Here is a 27,972-nt window from a genome sequence, read left to right as displayed (position 1 = left end):
ATATCAAATTTCAGTGCATTAATCTGAGTGGTTACCATGTTCTCTATTTTATCATTCAAGTCACTATGGCAGACCTACAGGTCCTCTTTAGTAAGTGGGTGTCCGCCCTTGCTCTTCTTGGATGTTTCAATGGGTTTTATAGGTCGCAGCACCCTGGTGTTGGAGGAACCTGTCCTCAATCCTCTGCTGCGTGGTCCTCCTGGTGTGCTTTTGTGTCGGACCCGAGTGTCACAGGACAGGGGCACCAATCCTACATACACAGGTAGAAGCTCACAAGATTACTATTGGCACCCTTGCAGTCCAGGCTTCTTCACTGGAGTGCAGGGAAGTCACTCGGACCTCTATTGCCCCAATGCTGCGCTAGTCTGCTGGTGCACGGGACGCATGCCCCTAGGTTCAGTTTTGGGAGTGCACAGTCCTATTCAGTGCAGCCAGTGAGAGTCTGAAGTCTGCGGGCCGCAAGCCGTTGGCTTACATTGCTCCATCGTGTGCTGGGCCACTACTTGAGTGCGGCCTTGTTTTTATTCCTCCAGGCACTGAGCAGGCCTCAAGATGGTGGCCTTGCATCAATTGCAGCCACCACCTCTTTGTAGCAGTGTTTTTGCACTATCCACAGGAGCGGACCTCTGTCACTGCCACAGGTTGCTAGCCATCAGCACCCCTCCTTAGGAGCCTGACGGGACACTGTTAGTGCACCGGCATAGCTGGGCAAGAGGGGCTCGCTTCCGGAGTTAGCCAGGAGGACGCCATGCACGTCCCACTAAAAACCATGCCCTAGGAGTGTATCTGTGGTGATGCAGTGAGTCTGGTCTGCTGGCTTGCCTCTGCTGACACCCATGAATAAGAGTATCGTAGAAGTTAAGATTTGAGGGGACTGCTTGAGACTGGCATTGTAGTGTTCAAAAAGGGTGGGTGCTTCTTTTTGTGTCATTTTGTTGTCTGCTAATCGGGGTCTGTTTGAGTGGTGACATTGGGTATTATAGGCATGCGGTTGGTCTGGATTTCGCCGTTGTTGATCGGGCTGTTTCCTTTGCTGTAATGATCTTAGAGTGCGAGTACCACTTCACTGGTTCATTTTCAGATTGTTATTATGTGGGAGGCAAGATAATTTCATCCTTTCTCAGTTTGATGTTTATTCTGGTTACAACAACCACAGTAGTTGCGAAGGGGTAGGGTTTGTTTTTCATCATTGAGTGGTGCAGATCTTCAGGGGTCTTGTAGCATTTTCCAGGGTTGCAGCTTTCTGCCTAGGGCTTTCTTGATTAGAGTTTGGTTGTTCCAGGTACAGTTGGGGCTGTCGCTAGAACCTACTCCTTGTTTTTGTCAGGCCTGTGTATAATTGTACGATTACCATTGGGACTTTCGAAGCTCAAAAGAGATTGGTTTCCAATAGGTGGATTGAGGCTGTGATTAGTTTTGAAAGGTGATGGAGGGATGGGGGTGTTGTGGATGCAGTGTTTATGGTGTCCCGAGTTAGGTTAGTGTTGGTGGGTGTGCTGTACAAAAGGCTGTTGCCTGCATACTAGATATGGTTGGTTGTTAACAGTGTGTTCTATGTCGGTTGATGTGTAGTCAGGATGTTTAATGGGTTCAGAGCGCTTGGAGAGCTGTTTATGAGCAGAGGTGTGGCGTTGTGCTGGTATGGTTTGATAAGCGAGCTGTTAGTAAGTGAAACCTCAGTGTCTGAGTTCTGTGTGTAAGTTAAGGTGTGGCTAGTTGTGGTTGGGTGTTGGCTAGGATGGTGCTTCCTTAAGTGACTAAGGTGCGTAACATGAGGTATAATGGTTTTGAACGGGATTTGAGTGTTCTTTGTGGTTTGCAGCATAGTGTGGGAGAAGTCTTAGGATGTACTGCACTGCTGTGCCTTATGTGGCCACAGAAAGTTTTATTGATACTGCGTTGTGGTTGTTATGGGGGACTATTTTGGCTATTTGTGCAGTTTAGAGGAGTCACAGTGGAGGGAAGTATTGGTCAGAGAGCAGTAGGTTGTGTTTGACCGCTTGGACCAAGATGTTCCCATTTCGGTCGATGAAAATGAAAGTATCGCCTCTAAAATGTCTGAAAGGGGCTGTAGTTAGTTTACATCCATATGGGATTTTGATTGAGTTGGTCAAGAGAAGAGGACTGTCCATTTGGCCGGCCGCTTTGTGTAGAAGATAAGGCCTGTTTTTGTTTGCTTTTTGGGGCACTATTGTGGATATCTGCTATGAGAGTTTTAAGTATTTCTTTGAGTAAATTGTGTTTCAGATTTTTCGCAGCAGATTTAGAGAGATTCTGTAGATATATTGTTCTAAGGGAGTTATGCCTGTCTTGTAGTCTTTTGTTGTTAGTGGGATCCATCATGCTTCAATGAGTGTCTGAGTGGGTCTACTTGTGATGGTTTGGGTGGTCTGCAGGCCTGTGTGAAAAGAACTGCATTGGAAGGTTGTGTTTGCTTATCTCTGGTTTCAAATTGCTGACTTACCAATCCCCGCATATCTCAATGAGGAGAGTTAATTCAGTGAGGCATCTTGCAGGTTAAAATGTAGAATGTTTTGTATTCGTGTCTCCTCATCACTGAAGGTATTTTCATTACAATCCACAGTACAAGGAACATATTCTGCCCTCCCTTTTCACTCGAGGACCGCAGTCATGTTGTGGTGGTGAGCCTCAGCAAGGCCTACCAGTACAAGGGATTTGCCCTTCTCTGCACAGAGTCCTCAGACCAATAGGAAGAAGTTGGCACAGAAACTGGAATAGAAAATACAAGATTTATTAAACCTTATGAGGTGGAACTACATTCACACAACACCCTTCAGTAGTGTATGAAGTAGCACACTGAATGGAAGGGTCTGGGTCCTTTTATACCCACACAGGGGCTCAAATGAAGGTGGTACAAGTACAAAATGCTGGTTTTAGGTACATATAAGGTCATACAGAATATGCACAGCCAACAAGTGGGAGGAGCTGACAGTTGCTAATTCTGGTGAACACATCCTGACACAGACTAACAGCAGCTGCATGGACATCTACAAGCTCAACTGAGCATGTGCGAAGGTGGAAGATGCTAAATATAGTTCGTCTCTAGGCAGATTTCAAGAGCAGTTAACAGAAAGGTAGGACAGAGCACATGGCGAGCACATGGTAGCACATGGCAAACAAAATGGCTGACAAACACAAAATGGATTCCACAAAAAACGGACAAGATAGTTTCTAAATGCAAGATGGCTTCTGCTAATGCTAACCTAATCGCTGGCAAAATACAACAATGTCTTGTCTAATGATACCTGTGTGGTAGTTACTGGCAGAACAGAATGAAAGGTAAGATGGTTTCTAAAAGCACCCTTTCTCTAGGATTGTTGGCCTTGTTTGTGCAAGTTTTAGTCACTTGCTTTGAGAGACAGTGGGATTCTGCAAACAAGCACAGACTAGGGTCCCTTAGCAGAGATCAAAATGGGGATGCAGCAGGCAAAAACCTTTTGAGACCAATCGCAGCAGATCAGCAGCCCTCTGGTGTACCACAAGATGCAGAGTTCAAGACCAGAGGAGAGACACCCAATTTACGACGAGTCAGTGATGCTAAAGAAGCTGTAAGAGTTCCCTTACTATAGTCGTGTACGAAATCTGTGGGTGAGCAGACTCCTACCGCCCCACACGCGTACAGTAGTCAATGCGTGGAAGGCGGGGATTTTCTTAAGTCCATGGGCAATTTGACAGGTTTTGCTAAATGGAAATTATTAGGGATAGAGACGTTGGGTGGCGTATGGAGAGGGCATGCATATATCTCCTTCACAGAGCTGCAGCGGCACTATTCCTTGCGTTAAGGTGAATTGCTACAATAAATGCGACTGGGCCATGCGCTCAAGAAACACATCAGGGAAGGGGAAACAGTAATGGAGGCCGGCCCGTTGGAAGATCGGGTACTGGCAGAGCAGATACAAAATAAGACTCTTTCTGTATTCTATAAAAAAATAATTAACAATGCTCCTCTCGAAGATGAGCAATGGGTTGAAATACTCCAAGGTCCGAGGGAGGTGGCAATTCGAGACAGATTCAGACTCATCTAGTTGAATATTTTTCCATAGACTGTACTATCCCAGGTCAGTGCTTCTTCAAGTAGGGAGATGTCCTTACGCGAGCTGCCATATAGGGGATGTGGATAGGGTGGATCCTTTTACCACCTCCTGTGGTGTGTGTGGCCGAGCATACGGGAATTTTGGGGAAAGGTTACCTGAGTAATGTCGGAGGTGGTGGGGCTTGAGATTATGCAGGAACCCAAGTGGCTCTTCCTGCTCACCGAAGCGAATGAGGATTGGCCTCGACATGTGAAAACTTGGCGGGGTTTGGCAGCAATAGTAGCCAAGCGAAATATTGCTAGGAAATGGGGGGCTACATCTACTCCCATATTGGAGAAATAGGAAAATGACCTTGATTGGTGTTGGCAAGCCGAGACATTGATCTATAAAAGTAGGGGGTGCCAAAAGAAAGGAGAGATAATTTGGGAAGCGTGAAGGGTATACCTGGGACTCTGATAGGGTGAGGGTTATGATGGGACAGCCAATGCTTGATGTCTCTAATTGGCAACATGTAGGAGCTAAAGATTCAGAAACATTTGAGTACTTAAAAGAGACTCGCAACTGTGTCCAAAGAAGAGGTAATCCGACCTCGCTATCCATTAGCCACAGGATGCTCCCTCCAGAGCGACAGCTGCGCGCTTTACAAATATTTAAATCAAATCAAATCTCATGAAAGAAATCCCAATGGTACTATGGTCTCTTTCTCTGCAACTCTGCATCTTGGGGCCTTGAGAATACCCTTTTCCTTTTCCTGCTTTCCTTTGCGGTCAGAGGAAATGGCGTTCACTTTCGTAGTGTTCGTGGCGCTATATCCTCCTTGGAGCTTTGTTTTGGATGATAATGCATACCCATGTATTCTTCATCGCACTTATCTTTTTTTTTTTTTTCCTTTGCAGGTGCTGTTCCATCTAGTCAAATACGCACTTTGCTTTTCTTTTTCCTAAGTGGAACAGCATCAGCAAATAAGCATTGGCAAAGCCAATGGGTCAGGCAACACCGCTGAAATCCAGGACCTTCTGGCTTTGGCAAGATTTCTTTAATTATGAAAATCGGTCTCTCCGTTGGGAGTTTGTGTGTCTGTGTGTCTGTGTGTCTGTGTCTTGTCAAGCTTGCCCATCTTTAGGGAAAAGGGTGAAGATTATGGAGTAATATAGTATATTGTCTTCTAAATGTGATTTTTTTGTCCTGTTAATTAGGACCGGAAGTTATCCAAGTCTGAGCGTCAAAGATTTAAAGAGGAGGCTGGCATGCTGAAGGGATTGCAGCATCCAAATATTGTTCGTTTCTATGACTCTTGGGAATCAACTTTGAAGGGAAAGAAATTCATTGTCTTGGTGACGGAACTGATGACATCTGGCACACTAAAAACGTAAGTCGCCTTTCCAGTTCAGGTAAATGCTGCAACTAAGTAGGGATTTTGTCGTTTCAGGGTACCTATAATAATAATAATAATAATCCACATTTGTATAGCGCACAATCACCCGTTAGGGTCTCTAGGCGCTGGGGGCCGTCGGGAAGATTAAGCAAGCTATTGCCCAGAGTCACATGGTGCTGGGCTAACCTGCCGCCGGAGCCGGGGATCGAACCCTGATCCCCAGATTCCAGCGTCAGTCTTTTGTATTAGTATTCAGCATATCTGTAGCTTTGAGAGACCCTGACATAAACGGTGTTACACTTTGAGAGGGAAAATAAAATAAATGCAATGGATATCTTGCAATCTGGGATTTCTCGCAAGGGCACCCAGCAGAACAGTGGTGCTTTAAAATGTTTTATGTTTTTTAAAGTATGACCGATAAACCTAATCAGTGTTGTAGAAGAACGGTCCCTCTGACACTAACTGCATTTACTGCCAGAGTTCAGGAGAAGTCACAGAGGGATGTAAAGACATACATGAATGGGTTGCATGAGGGGTAACTGAAACGGAACTCTGACAAGACTGAGGTCCCCATCCTCTGCTCCACCCACTCCTCCTGGGACGACTCCTGGTGGCCGGCCTCGCTGGAAACTGCGCCGACACCCACCAACCACGCACGCAACCTGGGGTACATCCTGGACTCATCTGTCTATGACCCAGCAAGTCAACACCGTCTCCTCCTCCAGCTTCAACACCCTCCGCATGCTTGGCATGGATCCCCACCGGAACCAGTAGGATGGTCACCCAGTCCCTCGTCACCAGCAGGCTGGACTACGACAATGCCCAATACACGGGAACCACGGCTAAACTCCAGAAGAGACTACAACGCATACAGAACGCCTATACACGCCTCACCCTCGACATCCCCTGCCACAGCCACATCACCGACCACCTGAGGAACCTGCACTGGCTCCCCGTCAACAAGAGGATCACCTTCAAGCTATTCACCAATGCTCACAAAGCACTCCACGACGCCGGACCAGCATACCTCAACAAACGACACACCTTCTACACCCTGAACTGCCAGCTTCGCTCAGCTGCCTTGCCCTCACCACCGTTCCACGCATCCACCGCACAAGCACGGGCAGAAGATCCTTCCCTCACCTCTCTGCCAAGACCTGGAACACCCTCCCTCACTATCCACTTGCGACAGACCCAGGACCTGCTGACCTTCAGGAGACTTCTCAAGACCTGGTTGTTCGAACAGTAGCAGCTCTCCCTTTGAAATCACTGAATGGAATTGAACAAGGTGAGGCATCCTCCGTCCTTCCACTCCCAGATCGACATAGTGTTAAACGCTTGAAGGGTTTCACCACCCATAGTGGCATGTCCGGGGCATTGGGCGCATGCTGTACCACCCTCCTGATTGCGGTCTCCCACATCGTAGCCACGTGTTGTATGATGTATGGGTATGTCTTCGGAATTCCAGCGCCGAGCATTAGAAGTTTTGGCAGGGAATGATCGCCATACGTATCAGGCAAGAGTCGCTTTTCTCAATTATGTTCATCCAGCCAGTGGACTGCATGGTGCAATTGTGAGGTCATATAATACAGCTCTAACCGAGGTACCTTCAAACTTTCACCATCCCAGTGTCTTTGAAGAGTTACTAACCGTATGCATAGGCGCTTGTTTCCCCATAGGGGCTCCACCAGCAGACTATCTAGTGCTGAGAAATAATGTCTAGGGATCCCGTACAGGGAGTGCCGAAGGGCGTAGAGGCAACAGGGTAAAATAATCATTCTTATGATTGGTACTCACCCCATTTGGGACAGAGGTAATTCCTTCCAAAATCTTATGGAGCCACATAGTCTTCCAAGGCAGGCTCACATCTGATAATTCATCTTTTGACCCTCTTGCCTGTCTCCCTACAGGAATCAGCTTAGATTTTTGTGGGCTTATACGGAGTCCTGATATTGCCCCAAATTTCAGCAACTCCGTGACAAGAACCTGTGTCCCACAGGCTGGTTGACGTAAGTATACCAATGATTCATCGGCATATAGGGAGACTATGTGAGTGGAATCGCCCAGGGGAATTCCCCATCTGTTCCCTCAGAGCCGCTGCCAGGGGCTCCATCGCAACTGCAAAGAGGAGCGGCAACAAGGGGAAAATTGTTGGGTACTCCGTGCCAGTGCAAACTGCTCCAACACCATTCCTCGAAGCCGAATCTGGACTATTGGGTTTGTATACAGCAGTTGGACCTATTTAAGGAACCCCACTCCAAGTCTTTGCAGAGCCGTTCGGACATATTCCCACTCCACGGAGTCGAAGTCTTGCTCCATATCGAGCATTGTTAGAGTGCAATCCTCTGACCTAAGACATGGAGCATGCCAAACGTGCTAGTCGTCGCAGATTGTGTGTGGTGTTTTGCTGCGTTACGCACCCTGCCTGGTCCGGGTGTACGGATTGGGGCATATGCTGCAGCAGCCTGGCCGCTAGTATCCCACTCTGAAGCTTAACTTCTAAGTTTAGGAGTGAAATATGCCTGTGTAAACCAGGCAATAGGGGGTTCTTATCAGGTTTTAATATCATGGTCACTACTGCCTCTCCAATGCCTCATTGAACACTTCTAAGAGGCGACCTCATACAAGTGGAGCGAACCATTTGTAAAACTCTGCCGGCAATCCGTCGCTTCCAGGACTTTTAGCCGGTTTAAGACGTCTGATGGCTGCTAATAGTTCTTTTTGGATGATCGGGCCCCTAGTATTGCCACTGCATCATGACCCAACTGCGGAAGAGCTATTGTATCTAAGCAATATTGTATTACCTCTTGGGATGGGGGAGAGTTCGTTCTGATAGACGGCGGCTAAGTGTTTGACCAACATGCTAGTGATCGCTTGTTGGGTGCATACTAATTCTCCATTACTATTTTGTAACTGGAGTATCGGGGTTACGGAGGTCTCTCTTTTAAAAAAAAAAATTTTTTATTTAGAAGTCTCGCAAGGAGAGCCCCTGTTTTGTCCCCCTCTATGTGTAAACGCTGTCTTTCGAATCTGCGCCAGGAATCCAGCAGAGCCTCTTGGGCAGTACACCATTCTCCCATTACTTGAGGAGCTGTAGGTATGGTCACCTCCAGCTTACCCAGCTGTCGTTCTTTCATTTTGATATCTTGCTCCAACTGGTGGTGTTCCCCTATTTTTATTTATACAAACCCCTGGATAACTACCTTAATGGCCTTCCTCCTCATTGTCCAGCTGGACACAGTCCTCCAGTTGTCTTAGAAGCACTGCGATTGTAGCCGTGTATGGGGTGGGGGTCTGACAGCACCTCCACTTTAAGTTGCCACAATGGTATCGCCGGCCAATCCTCATCACCCCCCCAAACTGAGCAAGGTCGGTGAGTGGTCCGACAAGTAGCGGGACAGGTAGGTCGTCATCCCTGTTACATCTGGAGACCGCTCGGGTGAAAGACAACAGTAGTCCAGTCGACTAAAGGTATTTTTCGGGGGAGGGGTATGACCGGAGAATATCAGTTTGGGGTTGCGCGCCCTCCATTTATCTCGGACCTGCCTAATGTCTAGTAAGGTCTCAGTCATTTCAGGTTTAGTGTTCTCTCGTCTAGAACACAAAGTCTCACGTCAGGACTATTCCTACCCCCAACTAAGGGGCTGCTGCTGCCATGACTGAGGAAGAGATGGCTGGACAGTCTTGGGTGTATAGACATGAATGAGGCATAATTCCCTCCCCTCCAATTTACCATGTAAAATGACATATCGCCCTTCAGGGTCTGTCACATGGTGAAGGTGTTGAAAGGGTGCACCACAGAGAGCAAACTCCAAATATGAAGTGACATATAGTTGCCCTCTCCGACTCCGCTGGATACAAGGAATAGAGTGACCCCATATGTGTGTCTCCTGTAGACACATTACCGCCATCCGGTTTCTTTTTAGGTAAGCAAATACCCTCTGTCTTTTCTCATAGGCTGCCATACCCCGAATATTCCAAGTGATGAATTTCGTCACGTGTGAAGCTATATTTCATCCAATCCCCACGATTCCCCCCCCTGTATTCTTCCTTTTGCGTTTCTCCCATCTCTACGCACACCGCAATTTTCTTTCAAACAGGGTAACCAGGCACAGCATCAGTAACACTCCCAACCCCTTCAAAACCTAAACAACTTCTGTGTACCCAGCAATCTCCTTCCCCATGGGCAGTCCTGTGAGTCCCATTCCCCTTTCCGGTAAAGAACAAAAACTTGCTCATGCCACACTATCTCCTACCCTTTCTAAAAACAGGAAATACGAAAAACTCACATCACCATTGTTCTGATTATATCTGCATCTTTGTTACAATTCTTAGATGTGTGGTTGAATAATCCCCCTATAATGGTGCTGTGCTAGAGGCCTAAACTTCTCTCCCCACACGGGCTCCAACCTCTTCGGGGGAAGCCCCCGTCGATAGTTCTTTTCTCATATTAAAAATGTCTCTGCTATAAGTCTAGTTCCAGTATCTTTCCATCTGAAAGACACTGTAGTTATAGATTCCTTACCTTATAATTACCCCCAGGCGTCAAACTGGATCCGGAGAATTTTTTTCTTAGCTGTTCCCCTGCCCTTTGGTAGGTGGTGTTGGTTGACTCCGCGTTGGACGTCGCGGTCGCCCGTATGACGTCGTGGTGTGTACTTAGAAGCCGCATCTGTGCGCTGGCGTCAGTACTTTCTTTTTCGCGCCAGCCAGTGCAGATCCTGAGAGAGTGTGCCCTTTAGTCAATTTTTGACTAAACTTTTTTGAATTTTGTCTACATCTCTTGCGACTCCTAGTGCACGAGGGATGTCCCGTCGTCAGACCGGCTTCAATCCTTGTGACTCCTGTCACAAGCTGATGTCTGTCATGGATCTGCACCTCATGTGTGTCTGGTGCCTGGAGCGCGACCACGACCCGAAGTTGTGCTCTGACTGTTGGGCCATGAACCCAAAGTCTTTGCGGGAGCGGTCCCGAAAGCTTCTGGAGGCCCGGCAGTCAGCTCTGCTCGAGGTCCCGGTCAAGGGGAAGGTCACTTGACCAATCGCGGAGACATCACCACTCGTCATCGAAGTCTTCGCACTCATTGGGTAAGTCGAAGCACAAGAGAAGGCAAAGAAGCTCTCCAGCTCCACTGCTGGGGCGGCTCGCGCTTCCCTCCCTTTCCGGGAGCCTGAGCGTCCCCTGCCCAGCTTCGAGCTTTCTACGAAGTGCTTCATGGCATCTTTGGGCAGCCCAACTCTGCCGGTGCGACTTTGGGCCCCGCAGACTCGGCTGGGGGCCTAGGACTGCAAGACTGGCAGGACCTTGAGGATTCAGGCCTGGATCCAGATCGGTGCCGGTCGACCTCACAGTACCTTCCCCTGTACCAATTCCAGTGATGATGCCCCCGGCGCTGGTTGTGCCACCAACCTCACGCCAGTCTTGGACAAAGGAGCTGGACTAGCGTCGAACTACAACGGTACAAGTGCCGATCGGTACTTTTGTACCACTGTTGTTTCCTGGTGTTCCTTTCCTCCCTGACTGGCAGCCAGGGGAAGGTGATGAGGACTGGGAGGGGTCTGTTGACCCTCTAGCAGACCAGCTTGCAGAACCGGACTGGACAGAGGAGTTGGGTGATGCCAGTGGCCTGGATACCTCTCCAGACCTTGGTATGGTTTCTCTCCCTACAGTGGCTACGGAGGAGGGAGCCTCCTATGCTGTGGTGTTGCGTAGGGTGCTGAGGCATTGGGCCTTGAGCTTCCTACGGTGGCAGTCAGGTTAACTTCCTGACTGAGGTGCTTCAGCCAGCACCAGCCTCTTCGGAGCCCCTGCTGCCTTTCAATGAGGCCCTCACTGTCATCCTTCTAGGCACTAGGTCCAAGCCCAGCACAGGGGCCCCTGTAGCCAGGATGATTGCCTGATGCCACTGCCCAGCCGCAGGCGACTCACCTTTCCTCTCCCAACACCCTTCAAGCGCGACCGGGCCAAAGTAATTCTTGTGACTCCGGACTGGGCACAAAGTCTGGTACCCCGAGCTCCGATCAGATTGCCTCTTCGGGAGGATCTTCTGTCTCAGTAGTAGGGGACGGTCCTCTACCCGAACAGTCCAACCTCCACCTCCTTGCGTGGAGATTGAGTGGCAACAGCGGACTGCTTTCAACCTTCCTCCTGAAGGCTGTAACTATATCTTGGCAACCAGGTATCCCTCCATCAAAACGGTGTACACCTGTAGATGGAACAAATTTGTGGCATGGTGCACAGCAAAGGTTCTCCTCTTACTACTTTATTTGGTCCAGCAGGGCTCTGCCCTGGACACTCTTAAGGGCTATCTTTTGACCATTTTGGCCTTTCTTCGCCTTCCTGATCAACTTTCTCTTTTCAAGTCCCCGATAAACAGGTTTCTGAAGGGCATTACTCATCTCTTTCCTCCTTCTCTTTTCGTAATGCCCCAGTGGGACTTGAACCTTGTGCTCACTTATCTTGTGTGCGCCCTTTGAGCCACTACATAATTGTCCTCTTCGTCTCCTTACTCTCTAGACTGCTTTCTTGCTTGCCATCACCTCTGCTCGAAGGGTGAGTGAGCTTCAGGCTTTATCTTACAAACCTCCCTTTCTTGCTGTCCATCCGTACAAAGTAGTCCTCCGTACTAGGCCCTCCTTTCTGCCCAAAGTGGTTACTTCCTTCCACAAAGGTCAGATCATCACATTGCCCACCTTCTTCTAGCCTCCGCACCCTTCCAAAAAGGAGGAGAGACTCCACTGTCTGGACCCAATGCGTGCTCTGTCTTTCTACCTTGACCACACAAGACTTTCGGGTAGACTAACGACTCTTCATGGGTTATGCGGGCACTCCGAAAGGTTGGGCAGGGCAAAAACGTACCATCTCTTGATGGGTTGTCCTATGCATTAAGATCTACTATTCTTTGGCTAAAAAAGAACCTCCAGTGGGACTGCGCGCTCACTCTACCAAGGCGAAGGCAGCCACTACTGCCTTGGGACGTGGAGTTCCCTTACTTGACATCTGTCAGGTGGCCACATGGGCATCCTTCCAACACGTTCACCAAGCATTACTGCCTGGACAGCCAAGTCCGGAGAGTTGACTTCTTTGGCCGTTCTGTTCTCCAGAACTTCCTGGTGTGAACTTAGTTCGCAGACCCACCTCCATGGTTGGCATTGCTGGGGTATCTTTTCTAAAGTAAGGAATCTATAACTACATTCTCTTTCAGATGGACAAGTTACTTGCCTTCAGTAACGATGTATCTGAAAGAGACATATGTAGTTATAGATTCCTTACTGCCGCACCCATCCTCCCCGTTCTGCGAACTGACTTCTTGGAAGAGGGACTCCCTTCTAGGGCCCTAGTTTTGTGCACCAGTGGTCAGTGTCTTGCATGGCTCTGCGCTTCTGGTGTGGAAAGTCATGTCAGAACTGACGTCAGTGTGCAGGGGTGTCGTCTAAGTACACACCGCAACATCACCCCGGCGACGACGAACGTGGAGTCGACCAACGCCACCTACCGACTCGCAGGGGTACTGCTGAGAAAAAATGTCTCTGTATCCAGTCTGACACCTGGGGGTAATTCTAAGGTAAGGAGTCTATAACTACAGATGTCTCTACCGATACATCGTTTCCGAAGGTAAGAAACTTGTTCTTTCCGACATATAATTTCAGTCCCCCTACCTGGATCCAGAGCTTCAGATCATTTAACTATACTGCCCTCGTATCGATCTGAATCACTGTGGTCAAGCGGCAGCGTCCTCTGTCATACTAGAATCTATGACGAGATCCTGGGTGGCCCCCTCTCTCTGAAGGCTGTAGTGTTCCATCAGGGTAAACTCTGATCCGCCTTTCACTTCTGTCGCCTGCACAAGACTTCTTCTGTATCCTTCTCCTCCGGTCTCAGGCCTGTCTTCTAGCTGCGGACGATCTGGACAACCCTGTTGATGGAACCAGGCAGGCCCCTGGCACTCCATTAGAATCCAGCGAATTGCTTGCCTCTGCTGCAGAGAAGAAAAACCGGGTTAAACCAGCTCTCTCAACCTTTGCGGGGAACAGAAAGCTGTATTTCATGGTTAGGTCACGTAGATGCTGTTTAACTGCTAGGAACGTTTTCCTCTGGTCCTGGACCCGTTGTGTGTAATCAGGATAAATTGATATGGGGTGGCCCTCAAATAATATTGGTCCCTTATTTACGGGTCGACAGCAGGATTGCATCTCTGTCCCGGAGTTTAAAAAAAAAAAAAAACACAGGCAATAATAGCTTCTAGGGGCCAGTACCTTAACAATCCAGTCTTCCAGGAATAGTTCAGCAGAGAGTCCTTCTGGTCTCTCTGGGAAACCCACGAACCGCAGGTTATAATTCCGGTATCTACCTTCAGAATCCTCTGACCGGTGATCGAGTTTCACCACCCGCTTTTGGAGTTCAATGACAGTTTCTCTAAGGGTGCGTACCTACGTCTGCAATGTGCTCACATTGTGCTCTGTGGTGGTCACACTTTCGGACACCTTTCGCAGGTCGCAGCGCAGCAGTGTAACATCAATGTCCACTGCATCAATTCTGTGCATCATATCGTCCCAAGTAGATTGTATCTTCTGCAAAACATCTGCCAGTGCGGGGGGTTCCCCCTGCTCCTCGTGATGCCTCATTGCAGGAACCCGCTGTATTCTTCCCTCGTGTATCTGGCCCCTCAGTTGGGGGTTGTGTATGATTCTGCATTTTGTTGGCTTGCGCTCTGAGCCCCATGTCTTTTGCCATATTGCTGCAGTGCATTAATGTAATTTGTTAAGGGGATGCTCCTATATGTCCCCGAGGCGGCTCTGAATATCCCTCTGCCAACTATACTTCTGGGGTGCACAGACAGCAGTAGGTCGCTGTAATGATCCCAGTGTGCTGCCCTTTCTTGCTAACATCAAATCAGAGGCCTTTTCCCTGTGGGCCTCCCAGTCACTTTTTTATATCAGGGGCCTGTCCGACTGCAGCCCAGGAATAACCTCCTTCCCTCAATCGGCACTCACGGGGGCATCCAGTGGAGTGGTGTTAGAGGTTAGACTGGTTAGAGGCGGCAGACCCGGGAGCAGAGGACGGCCCGGGACCAGGGTTCAATTCCCGACGCGGCAGGGTCTAGGATCAGGGTCAACGGACTCGATAATTCTCGCCTCGGTGCCTACTCTAACTAGGGATCACACTCGGCAACTCTGGGCATTAGCTTGCCTCATCTCCACAACGGCCCCCCACATACGCCGGGGATGCCTGGTTTCACCTTGGAGATACCCAGTAGGGACCATCTCACAGGGAAAGCCAGGACGGGTTCCCCAGCGGTCTACAGCGCAGAGATACTCCTTCGGGAGTCGATTATAGCGCTTTAGAAAACCCACAATCAATCAATCAATCAATCCATGCACTGCTTCTCGCCTGCATTCCTCCGGCGCCCGAGATATGTCTCTGAATCAGGGCCCTCCCAGGGCCTCTCTACACTGTCTGTGTAGGGCGTGCAATCAACAACTGGGGGCCGCCATGTTACCTTGAGTGGCCTATTCTTCAGGCCTTCCCATTTTCCAGCTCGCCTTTCCCCTCGCATGGTCCTTGGGACTGTCAGCACTGGCTCATCATCCGGAGCTTTTGGTTTGCTGTCCAGGCTTGAGACTGCTGCCCCAGATGGCCCTCGCCCGCACTTTCAGCCTGCTGCAGTATTTTCTCACCTGGGGGCCGGCCACTACTCGCTTCAGCCCTGTGCGCTCTTTGGAACTTGGGCTGGTCCACAGCATGGAAAGCCTCCGCCCCAGCTCTTCGCAACAGCAGTACGGCACCTTTCTGAGGCAGCCAGCCAGTCAGTCAGTATTGGAGGCGGGATTCAGTGGGTTCCAGCTTTGTCATATGTAGATCCCTGGTCTCCCAGCAATTTCGGGCAGTGAAGTTCCTCGCTAGGCCTTTAGTTACTAAAAAAGCTGCTTCTTCCTACACTTCAGTGGTGGGATCCTTAGTCAGATGCTTGTAGTTCTGAGTGTTGTTCATGGCACTCATCTCTGTACATAACTTTTGGGTTCGGGGGGGGGGATCACTGTTGTGCTGCCCTTATCGGCGGGTTTTATTATGATGGATTTATCAGATGTCTGGGCATTCAGTGCAATAGTGATCATTTCAAAGGTTATGTACAGAGATGAGTGCCTCACACTTTTGACCAACAGTCGGAACTACAAGCTTCTGACTAAAGATTCCTACCCCTGAAGAGCAGGAAGAAGTGGCCTTTTTAGTAACTAAAGGCCTGGATAACGGTGGATCGCAAAACATGAGGCTGAATTTTTTTATCGGAAAGCAACCTAGTGTACCCTACTTTTACACACTTCTGAAGGTCCATAAATATATTCAGGAATTTGGTCTATCCCAGAAACCTTGTCACAGTTTTGTGACTATTTCTTCTGCCCCCTTGTGAAAAAAGGCCCATATTTTTACAAGATATGAATAATGTCCACAATTTGATAAGATCTACCCTTAGACGACAGCATTGAATTACTCATCAGTTTGGGCGTGGAGTACTTGCATACTAACATTCCACAGGAAGCAACCCTGGAGGTTGTAGATAAGATCTTGAATGGCATAGAATAGGAGCACGTAAACCCACTGGACCTTTTTCTTGATCTGGCTCACTTAGCTCTGACACGCAACTTCTTTGAATTTGAGGAGTATTATTTCCTCCAAATACATGGTACTTCCATGGGGAGCGCGTTTGCTCCGAGTTTGGCATGCTTCTACGTCCATTCATTTGAATCTGAGTACGAACTACATCATCTGAACCCTTATGGGGACAAAATACAGATGTGGAGACGCTACATAGATGACGTCCTACTAATGTGGACAGGCACTAGGGAAGAACCTAATGAATTCTTCGAATGTTTGAATGCACTGAACCCCTTTTTGCACTTCACAGCTTCACAGTTGGAGGCAATGAACTAGCTTACCTTGATCTCCTGATTAATGAGAAGAATGGATACCTCCAGACTGAGGTCTTCTACAAACCGACTGACCATAACAATCTACTTTGTTGTGAAAGTTTCCACCCTTGTGCGTTGCGTGAGAATTTACGAATCAGTTTTTACGCATTAGACGCAATTGCTCAGAAACTGGTTATAAGTCACATGGGAAGAGACTGTCCAAATTGACTGAGGGGAAAAATATCCATTTCACCTGATGAAAAGTGCAAGGAAAAGGGCATTGAAGATACCAGTTGTTGTTGACCTGTAACAGCAGATTGATCTGTGTGACTTTCTGCAGTCCCCTGTCGAACAGGTTTCCCAAAATCAACAATCATTGGAAAATCCTGCAGTCAGGGGGATTTGATCTAAATAAAACCATGCACTCATTTTAGACAGCCAGGAATATCAAAGGTATGCCATGCGCCCCAGGAATGCTGAGACTCAGGGGGTTTAGGCCACCCGTTGGAACTTACCGTCACTGGTCGGTCACTAACCTTGCGGTAACTGCAGTGTGTGCCCACACACAAGAAGTACAAAAGAACTGGACCTTGGTCCAAAGACACTGTGCAAACTGAAGAGTCTGACCAACTGCAATTCCAAAGATGTCATCTGTATGATAATGTACCCATGTAAGCTAATATATATATAGGAATGATCACCAGGAGTGTGCTTGCGCACTTGCATCATTGAACACTGCAGCGATCAGGTGTAAACATGAATCTCTAAAGCTGACAAGACACTACATTGAAAGTGAGCATGGGGAGAATGAGATGGAATGGTGTGTGCTTGAGAAACTGAAAAAATAAATCACGTGCAGATATGACCAGAACTTTGTTACTTTTTGAGCAGATATCTTGATGCTCCTTACAGATCGCCATGGTCGTAATGATGACCTTCCGTGGGGCAGCAGGAGTATATAATCCTCATAGTTGCTGCAATAAATGCTTGAAATCTGACAACTGCTTTATTCATTGGGGGTCTATTCCCAGGAGTGGTTCTGAATTTTCACCCTACATACAATTAGGGTAGATGCTACTGCACGCCCAGCAATGTTCTGGATATCTTGACAGACCTGCATATGTCTCTTTTTACACATGGGAGGTTATTTAAGGCCACGCTCATGAGACTAATGGTGGAATAACTGCGTCAGTGTTTAGGTATACACCTTCCCCTAAACAGTAGCATGAAACCTATATGAGCTATTTCTGCTTATTACTGTGTCATCATTTGGTTTTGTTCCCCGCGACTGTGAGTACTTCTATGGGACTATCTTGGTTCACCTACTAATGAAATATGTGGTTATTGTTGACCCATGTTTTTAACTTAACTGGGGAACTTCAGTGGGACATATAAGTAGGTTGTTGTTTTTAGATGCGTTCCCTTATGCATCTACCTTTCATTACCATGAATATAGCAAGGGACTAGGTGTCCTACACACATTACATTAATAACGTGTAGTAATCCACATCCCCTGGAGTGTGCATAAACTCCTGGTTGCAGAACTAAACTAGAAACAGAAGTAAAATGCATAGGTTAACAAAAGGCTAGAGCAAAACCTAAATGCACCAGCAAAACTAAACTTGCGTGTACCTGGTTTTACCAACATCTAACAATAAAGTAATGTATCTCACAGTTAGTTATCGTGAGTTTCTAGATGGTTTTTAATTTGTCCCCTTTCTTGCTCTGTAATCGCTGCATGAATAAGGAACAAATCACATTTCCTAGAACACCTTTACGTGCCACAGCGCGGTCACATGATTGCAGCCCGTGATTCAGTAAGAGGTGGGAAGGCTTTAAAAGCAGCCGCACTCTGTCTGCTCTTTATACCTGCTGCTAAGAGTGGTCTCATACAGGTGGACAGGCACAGTGTACCTTTTGATGTAGGAAATGCATGTGGCATCCCCCAAAGGGGTTTTGCTTTTGAAGAGTGTGTGGTCCAGTTACAGCGGACTCAATTCTTTTGGGCAAGATGGAATGGTGTGGCTATGTGTAGTAATGAGGAGTAATGGTTTATTATGATCTGGAGAATGTGTGTAGTCTGAGTGCTACCTTTGAATAATTGAGACGTGGCGGAAATTAATGTACTGAATACGTCGAAGATGTACAATTTGGTCAGACCTTGGATAACGTATCTCCTGTCCCTTTCACATGGGCCTTATGACAATTGAACGGCACATGAGCACGCCGCACTTGTAGGTGATCTTCTCGATCCCCTCTTTGGGCCTCACGATATTGCTCTGCTCATAAGTGACTATATGTTGGCAATTGCATGATTCACGTAGCTTCTACTTTCAAATGGGCTAATGGCTGGTGAAGTGTGCAAATAAATAACAATTCAGCATGACTTACCACGCACCATACCAGGACTCCAGGTTGGAAACTTGATAAACGAGCTCTCCCCTTCAGGTTCCCTGACTGAGGGTGTTGGGAGCACATTCCCTTGATATCATGATTTTAACTTCTACCAGGATGAAGTAAGCACGAGGCACCGCTCGTGGCTCTTCTGCCTTGTGTCCAATCCTGTAAAGTGACTGGAGGACCTCTTCAGATGAGGCTAAAAGCGCTACCAGTTTTCTAGAGTTCTGTGGACGTTCATGTATACCACTTGAAATGTCTTAACAGACCTGTGTGTTTCCACCTTTGGTAATCAGGTAATCCATTTATTTATCTTATGGTTAACAGTTACATCTCTTATCTCACCTTATGTTTTGGTTGACCAGTGTGTGACTTTAAAGGACATCTTACCCCTCTTTGACAAGGAAGCTAATATCCCCTAATGTCTAGGGTAAGTGATATTCTCATCAGACATTTCAGGAAGTGGTTATGGTATATCAGGATTGTTGATTACTGTTGACATTAGCATAATACAGTGCATACATGCCGTCCTTGCATGAGGTTTGTCACATATCACGTGTGTAAAGAGTGCTGTGCAATGTCACTTGTTTGTCCACATAGCAATAGTCCAATTGTATTTTTCCACGGAAGGTTATATTAATTTCCCCCTTTTTTCCAATGGGTTAATAGTTGATCTGATTACCTCAGGTAGGACTCACCGGAGTCTATTAATGGTTCTCTTCTTTTAATATCCCAGTGCTTGCCGTAGTGGCCAATAAGAGCTATTTAGGGATCCTTGGCACTGCAGAATACCCATGACCCGTTAGGGTTACTTAATAGGGCAGAAACATGTTGGCCTAATTATTGAGAATGTGTGAATCATTGTTCTCAACAACCATCTCACTTGTTTTAAACCTTACCTGCGGTCCCCACATTATAAAGGTGTCCCACCAGGGAACAATGAGGTATTTTTAATCCACTGATCTGTATCCCCTCTTTATCCAATAGTTTTTTGTCTAAGAACTCCTTTCTGCTTTGGGTCTGACAGGACATCTAGTCTGCTCTGGTGGCACTGTCCTGCAAGGGTGAGGAGAGGTTGCTGATGATGAAGCCTGACCCAATTGCGTGTGTGAGACTTCCTCTTCCATAACACTCGGACAGGAATTCTGCGAACGCCCAAATTGGACTGACCAACACTGTGCCTGTAACCTCGGTCTTCTGATGGACCACAATAAAAATACCTGTTCAGCTTGCCAGGTCTTTTGATCAGAGAATATCATTCATCAGATAAAGCATAAAAGGTAGACACCCTATGCCATCATTCAGTGCTAAAACTACTGCGCTCGCTACTGGTACTGTTGCCAAAGACCAACATTTGGAGCTTTGAGTTTAACAATCGAGGGAAACCACTTTGTAGCCCAGAAGGTCGACAGGAGCCGAGTACGCATTATGTGTCTGTTGGCTCAGACTCCTGAGGTCAAGCTTCAGGGACCCCGTCGCAGCCCACACCTAACTCGGTATCCAGGATCAGCTTCAATAACAAGGGCCTCTACAGGGTTCAGCCCCTCCAATTACCAAGGGTCGTACTACTGAGGATTGACCTTTAAAGGAGTCCACACATTCTAAGTAACAATCTAAAGAGCAGCACTATGCATATCAAAGGAGCAATCTGTAAAGAAGGCTGGGCTTCCCCATTCAGCCATCACTCGGAGTCAACGACTTCTGTTCCCACGAAGAAGATACAACATGAGCAAACTTTTTTGACTGAGGAAACGATGGCTCGACTTCAGCTCCCAAAAAGATTCTTTGAATCCCCCCAAAAAAATTCCGACCCAAAACAATCACATAAAGAGACATCAAATCAGTCCATTCCGCCTCTGCCTATTGTTCCTCATTGGGACCATTTGAATAGGTTCAAAAACTGGCAATATTTTGGTGCAGCCTCCTCCTACTTCGGAGCCTACACATCAGAAAAGGAGCATGTGCACATTTGAGGAGACTGTCTCAGCTTCCCGTCGCTTTTTCCTAATCTCCTGTCTCTTGCCGAGAGGACTATACATACTTAAGGTATTACAGGTTATTGGGGCTTATAGTCGGCCTGTTTTATGGTCTGGGGAGATGATTTTTCATGTTGACTTCCCTGATGTTACCACAAATCTTGCCTGCAGCAAGCTCAATTCCATACAGGCTTCCATATATTGCAAAACACTTCTGCTTCGGCTTTACAAGTTCAAAACTGCCCCAATTTGCAAACATGGTCCACTTTTTTAGCTATCTAATTCACTAATGCGGGACACTTTTATTTTGGTTCCACTGACCTCTTTTTTGTCCCAGTCCAATCCTGAGTCTCCGGAGCAGGAATTGTAAGATGGGTTGTCAGTTGCATTAAAATGTGTTCTGCTAAAGCTGCTCCTAATGCACATTCCATGCTCAAGAAGGGAGCAACAGTAGCTTTCCTAGGCAACATGCCATTATACAATATGCAGAGCTGCTACTTTGCCCAGAATCCATATGTTAACTAAACAGCACTTTGTAGTTTTTCAGGCCCATCAAGAAGCAAGGTAGTCAGGCAATTATTTAAAACATTGTTTCTGAATCTGCACCATCGTGCAAGAATAGGAAGTTTACTCGAAACGTTCTTATGCCCCCGCTGAGGTTAGGATACTGCTTTTCAGTCCATGCACACGGAGCAAGTGATTTACAGCGGCTCATGCTACACGGGGATAACGTTCCTTGCTTGTAACAATCAGTGTGCGGGTTGCATGTACCCTACTACCTCCCCGGATACGGTACACAAGAGCTTGTTTTTGCCATCTCCACTGAAAATGGCAATATTGGCTTTTTCCGTACATAGTCTCTACATCTTTGTATCTCTAAATACTGATGCACTTTTTTATGGTGACAATCACAATCTGAGGTGGTGCAGAAGTCCTGATGTACTGTAGACTTTTTGGGAGATGTCGCAAGTCCACTCGACCGAAAAAAACTTTGAAGATAGACAAGTATATTATTCCAAACTCAACACTTAATGGCAGAAATGTGCACCAAATGTGATCAGCAGCAATACAAGCTGTCCCCTTTGGTTCTGGAAAGCAACGTGTTCCAAACATATACAAAAAAGATCTCTTTTTAAATGCACTTTGTGATGCAATTCCTGGGCACTTCTGTACATTATTTGACTAAGATGAAGATTCCCATATCGAAGTAATAGAGTTCCTAACAATTTTTCTTATGCATTATATTGCACCACCGGTCACGTTATTATTTTAGTTGTGGGTTTCAGAAATGGATGGTAAACCGTGCCGAGTTGTGGTACTCGATCTAAGGCTTGTTCACCTAAATTCCTAATTGGCTGCCAGATATGGGCAGAACCTCTCTTGCATTACTGTTTGGTGGAGCGAGGGCATGCCTTCCCACCCGATAACAGAATAAAAGGAAGATGTATGTAGCTCATGCTTGATTACTTAAACACACAATTTTGTTTGCTTATGTGATAAACGCTAGGGGTAGTTTGACCATACCTAGGCTTATATGCTCAGTATCCCGATGGAAGACATGGTGAACTGCCTCCTTAAGAAGACCTGTCTTAACCAGACTTTATACACTTTTGATTCCGCTCTTCGTTAATAGAACCTTTTCTTTATGGTTAAATCTCTCCTTTCTCCATCTAGAACCGTTCAACGCCAGGCAGGGCTGAGAGGGGTTTGGGCCACTGAATGTATCAGTTGGTTCATATGGGATCTTTAACTTTGGACGGTTGAGGACTACCAAGTTGTGGCGAATGTGGGGGAAGGATGGGTAGTGACAAAATGGTCACATGCAAACCTCCACCCAACCCCTCAACCATGAAAATTGTTAACAAGGAAAAGTTATGTTTCGTATTGGGCTGTCGGGTTCACATAGTTTTGGTGGTGAGCAATCCAGTAGCCGCGTCTTTGTTCTGACCGCAGGCTGCAGCGAGCAGGGGACAGCGCGGAGACGCCGAGGAAGAGACGCCGAGCAGTGCAGGAGAAAGGTGCTGCTCCCGCTCCCGCGGTTGAGCTTACGGGCCCCCCGGCCTCACGGCTCCCGCGGGTCACGCGGACTTTGTCCTGAAGCACCTGTAGTACCGAAGTACTGACTGCAGGGCGGCCGAGCGGTGCATTTGACTGTAGTTCCAGTGGCTACTCTCCAGTGCTGCAGATTCACGGGGACACCCACTCTATTCACGGAGCAGAGCTGCAGGGCCGCCATCGCCTCCACTGACCGCGGCGCACTGCCCAGCTGCAGCCTCAGCCGCGGTGCGCTGAGAAGCTGCGGCGCCGAACAGTGGGGCAAAAGCGGCAGTCATCCACGGCTGTAGAAATGCGGCTGTAGCATACCGCAGGCTGCGGGGGGTCCGGTGAGCGCCGCAAGTTGTGGGAGAGCGGGAGCCTCGCCCGAGACCCTCAGCCGCAGCAGGACCGCCTGAGAGAGCCGGAGCCGGAGTGAGCAGCATAAGACCTGAAACTGAGGCGGGAGAGGAGAGAGAGAACAGCGAGTGGCGAGTCACGGTGAAAGCCACAGTCCAGCCTAGCCAGCTCTACCCCACGCGGGAGGTAAGTCCTGGGGGCGAGCGCGGCCATCGATAGAGGCGGCTGCGAAGTAAGAGCCCGGGGGTGGACCGAGGGGCTGCCTGACTAGGTCTCCCAGCCCGCGGTTTCCCCTGAGTGCACCGCTTGCCCCCTCCTCCCCTTTAAGGCAAACAATAAATACATTTTGGATAAGTCTCGTCCAGAACCTGCTCAAAAAAAAATTGCTAAGGCCCACCACCTGTGCCTCTTCCGTCATCCCCCCACACTCTCACTGCCGTACTTGAAAGCAGGCCAAGCGCTGTGGGAGGCCAATTATTTCATCGGATCGATTTCAGCTCCCTTTTACCAAGAGCACCATTACGTGTTCAATTCAAACTTAAAGCTGCTGCAATCACATTACGACACCCACCTCCAATCCGGGCAACCAACTGCTGACTCAAAGGACTCTGGGTACTGTAGTCCCCCTCAGTGACTGCATGCTTGCAGAATCAGGCAGACAAATTAAACACAGGGGGCCACCTTCAACCAGGAGGCCCATAAGTACTGAGTTACATCGCTTTGAGCCCTAGCTTTCGGTGCCTGAGGATGTCGCTTAAGAAGATCCAGTTAAGCACGGAGGCAGGGCCGGATATGGACCCCGAAAACACAGCACAAAGACGGATAACAAGGAGCATCAGCTCTCAAAAATCCCAGGAATCAGTTAACTGCAATACCCTCCCTCAAGGACTCATCACTCATTTCTTCCAGGCCTCCAGTGGCCCTACAGCCTTCGATGAGGGTCAAGCAGAGTCAGTGCCAGAAAACATCATTAAACTGGGTCCTCTAAAGACAATTAAAGATCGGAGGTGTCCTCATCCCTGTGAGTTTGTTGCAACTCAGAAAACCGGGAGTCCCGAGGCATGCCTCCAGCCTGTCGTCAGGGTGAAAAGCCCGACATGGATCACAGCCGAACTTCATGTGAGACCTATAGCGAGGGTGAGTGAGGAGAATGAGCATAAGGAGGAAGCTGTAGCTACCTCCCCAAAGAGTATACGCAAACTAACGACCCCAATGGAGACACCTTGCGAAAAACAGAAGACAACCCCCTCAGGAATGGATGCACTAACCACATCATTCCTGCAAAAACTAGAACAGTCTATCGAGCGAACACTGGAAGCAACACCAATAAACCCGGGTAGAACTGCCGTCCCGGGAACGTCTCAAACAGAGGGATGGAGCCCGCTGGGCCTAGCACACCAGCAAGACGCATCGGAAGAAGTCGCATTCAAAAAGTTAAACCTGTCAGCAATAAGAGAAGTACAGGACACAATGGCTAGGGCGCTGCTATGGCAGTCCACAAAGATAGAAGTACAAATCGATCTGCTGTACTCAATTGCTCAGCACCTGGCGTGTCAAGACGTTAAGTTGGCTAAACTAGAGGTCCTACTCGAAGCCCAACACGCCAACGTGGCTAACACCGATGCTAATGCTGCCATCATTGAAAAATGGGTAAGCCTACCAGAAGTTTTAAAAGACATGAAGACATGTTGGCACTAGCCAAAGGACAAAGTGTGACGCTCCCTCCCCCCCCCCCAGAACAAGCTACTCAAAAGCTTTCAGCCTTGAAGATGGTGCAATCCGAACTGTCTAATTATTGCACTGCGGCTAGCAGCCCACTAAAGGAGTCACAGGCAGGGCTAAGCAATAACATCTCTTTGGTAGCCCAAGTGAATGGGGAGCTTGAGGTTTTGGCTCCTGATACTACAAGTGACGACTCATTTGACACTGCCCCCCAGCGGCAAAGGCCGAAGGTGCATTAGCAGGAATGAAAGTTCCACTGTCACGGAGGGCCAAAAAAAGATTAAAGAAACAAATGAAGAAATCCAAAGCTAAAAGCAGACAAATATTACTAGCAACACAAACTTTTGGTGTCACGGTAAATAAAAGCAGTCCAAAACCACTTTATCCCATTTTCAACTTCAAACAGGAAACTAAGGCCACGAAGCCAAGAGATGTTCCTCCCGTCCCTGATAAGGCCCAAAGTGTCCAGATCATCCACTGGGAGAAAAGACACGACAAGGAGGTTCAGCTGAGGACGGCACAGGAGGTACTCAGTGCACAACTCAGCGCCCCCAGCCCTCCTGGCTTGGTGCACCATCACAAGACTGTAACAAACTCCAACTCATTCCAGGGTGAGCTGCTCAGAGCCCAAAGAGAGGATGGTTTACTAAATGAGGTGTCTGGCAGACTGCGGCCAGGAGTCACCCACAAAAACCCTCTGTTCACAAACTGCCAGAGTCACATCACTCTGGGAGAAGGGCAGACCTTGCGCCCGCTTCAACATAAAAACCAACCTGCCATATACGAGGTGCTGCTGACCCCCAGATATATCGCCAAAGGCTCCTACGACATTTTAAACAGGTCTAACATTGTTCGCCTCTTTGGCTCCATTGAATCCTTGGCACAAATCACCTCAGACGAGATCGAGTGGGTAATGTTCAAAAGTCTGGAGACGGACACCCATGGCGACTCCTCCTTACTCGGATTCGCACAACAGCAGGTCCAACATGCGGTCCTTAAGGAAGCCACACTACTCGCAGAATGGGGCATCGAAGTCACAGCCCACAGGGCGCCAAAATATCCACATGTTCTTACGCCTAACCATGGCCAGCAAGAATTTACCTCAGTCCTCAAAGGAACCAGGCCCATAAGCCTAGACGGGGGATCTAAAATAGGGAGGAGGTCAAGAACTCCGCTAAAAATTAACATCTTTCATAAAGACACGCAGCGGAGAATGCAGCGGCTTCAGCAAGGTCTGGACTATTCGGAGGTTACACAGAGACAGGGTCCCTAACCAAATATATACCTATGGAAACAGTGCACACTTTCATCCACCCAGGGGTCAAGACTGTAAGCTCACCATCATTTCACGGAACGTAGCAGGGCTAAGCAACATTTTCAGAGACATAGCTTCTCTACCTCGCACAGGGAGACATATTGTGCATCCAGGAGACCTGGGTGAGGTCAACCACTCCAATTGGAGGCTTCTATGAACATTTTAAATCAGCGACCAAAAGGACCATCTTTGGACGCCCGTCAGGGGGCCTTTCCATCTTTGTAAGCCACGCCTGCTAATTCAAGATCATAGAACTAAAAGTGGTGTCACCCGATCTTCAAGCCATTACAATAGAGGGGTTGAAAACGGGTCAAAGGTCCCACCCCCTTTTATTAATCAACTGTTACATCAATCCAACTAAATATCAAACGCATCAGGCCATGGAAGCACTCACCACCACGTTGGAAGATCTACTCATAAGCTTAGAGCATCATGACGTGATAATAGCGGGTGATTTCAACACCAGAGGCCTGGGTCTGTTCCCCGCTGCGCCCTCAAGCAAGAAGTCAGCCCCACTGACTGAATTTCTCACAAACTTTAACCTGCAATCTACCCATGGGTCACAAAAAACGCGCCATCCCTCCTGGACAGCCAAACCGACCTTCAGGAATATATCCACCATAGACTATATCTTTACTAACGAAGGGCTGGCCCATAAACTTTGTGACTTCACTGTGGACGATAGAGAGGAAAGCGACCACAGGCCCCTCCGCGCCACATTCAACCTGGTGCGGGAACAGGGGGAAGCTCAGCAAATAATCGGAGCAACCTCAGGCGAAGAACACTTTCGTGTCCTCAAAAGAATAAAGTGGTCGACCAACCTCAGCCCAGCCTGTCACAGTTTGTAGCCAGCAGGGAGGCAGATCTAAAGTCACAAGACATAAGAACATCACATACTACTGGGAAATACTGACCATGGATTTGCTGAAGAGCATGGGTAACTCCGACCAACCAAGATGCCATCAAAATAACACCAGCCCAAGACGTAAAAAATCACGGAGTTTGACACAAAGCAAGAAAGCGCTTAATAAGGCAATCAAGGGAAAAAAGAAAAGCATTTACTTGCCAGCGAAGACCCCTATCTCTGCCCTGCGAGCCAATTTCAAAAAGAAAGTCTGGGAGCTGAAAAGGCAGTGGTCAGAAAAGAACTGGCTCAAAGTCTTTTCCCTAATGAAAGAAAAGGACAACGGCAAGCTACGGCGCTATATTAAATAGCCTGACCCCCAGAGGCGAGCATAAGGAAAACAGTGTTGCAGGGGCTGTGTGGGAAGAATACGCAAAGGGTTTGTACACCAGTGGGGTAAACTAGATCATCCCTGGCAGCTTAGAGTGGTCCAAGGAGGTTGCTGTTACTATTAAAACTCAACGCACGCCGAAAGACTCCTCAGGGCCCAGCCAATCCGTAAAGTACACAGAGGAGGAGATCTTAAAGTTCATTAGGGCTATAAGAACAGATGGGGCTCCCGGCCCAAACGGTATCCCTGCCCAGGTCTTTAAAACTGCCCCTGCCTTTTTTACAACCATACTCACCCCACTCATTTGCCACTGCAATCCTGCCAACATCCTGGAAAGGCTCGGTCCTATTTCCTATACATAAGAAGGGTGACCACTCGAATCCGGCCAACTATAGGCTCATAGCGCTAATTGATATAGAAGCCAAGGTATATGCCCGCCTATTATTAAGGGACCTGGAGGCCTGGGTAGAAAAGAACGGCATTCTCCCGCCCTCACAGACTGGCTTTAGGGCCAACAGTTCCACCTTGGACAATATCATAGCGCTCTCTTAACTTGCGAAGCAAGCCAACATGGGGAATATGCTGCCCCTGTTTTG

At 48.0% G+C, this 27,972-nt stretch overlaps 1 protein-coding gene across 4 annotated transcripts in view; it reads left to right on the top strand.

Annotated features, from left to right (window-relative positions):
• Window positions 1–27,972, top strand: part of WNK1 (WNK lysine deficient protein kinase 1) — a 1,347,111-nt gene that overhangs the window by 233,601 nt on the left and 1,085,538 nt on the right. For all 4 annotated transcript variants that reach the window (XM_078673696.1, XM_078673699.1, XM_078673700.1 and 1 more), the window contains exon 2: window positions 5,252–5,424. In XM_078673696.1, the coding sequence (XP_078529822.1) occupies window positions 5,252–5,424 (173 nt within the window). The remainder of the gene's footprint in view (window positions 1–5,251; window positions 5,425–27,972) is intronic.

This window comes from Lissotriton helveticus, chromosome 1_1 (genome assembly GCF_964261635.1).
Source record: "Lissotriton helveticus chromosome 1_1, aLisHel1.1, whole genome shotgun sequence".
Taxonomy (NCBI): domain Eukaryota; kingdom Metazoa; phylum Chordata; class Amphibia; order Caudata; family Salamandridae; genus Lissotriton; species Lissotriton helveticus.
The sequence above is the reverse complement of the archived record's forward strand: the minus strand, read 5'-3'. Positions and strand labels throughout refer to the sequence as shown.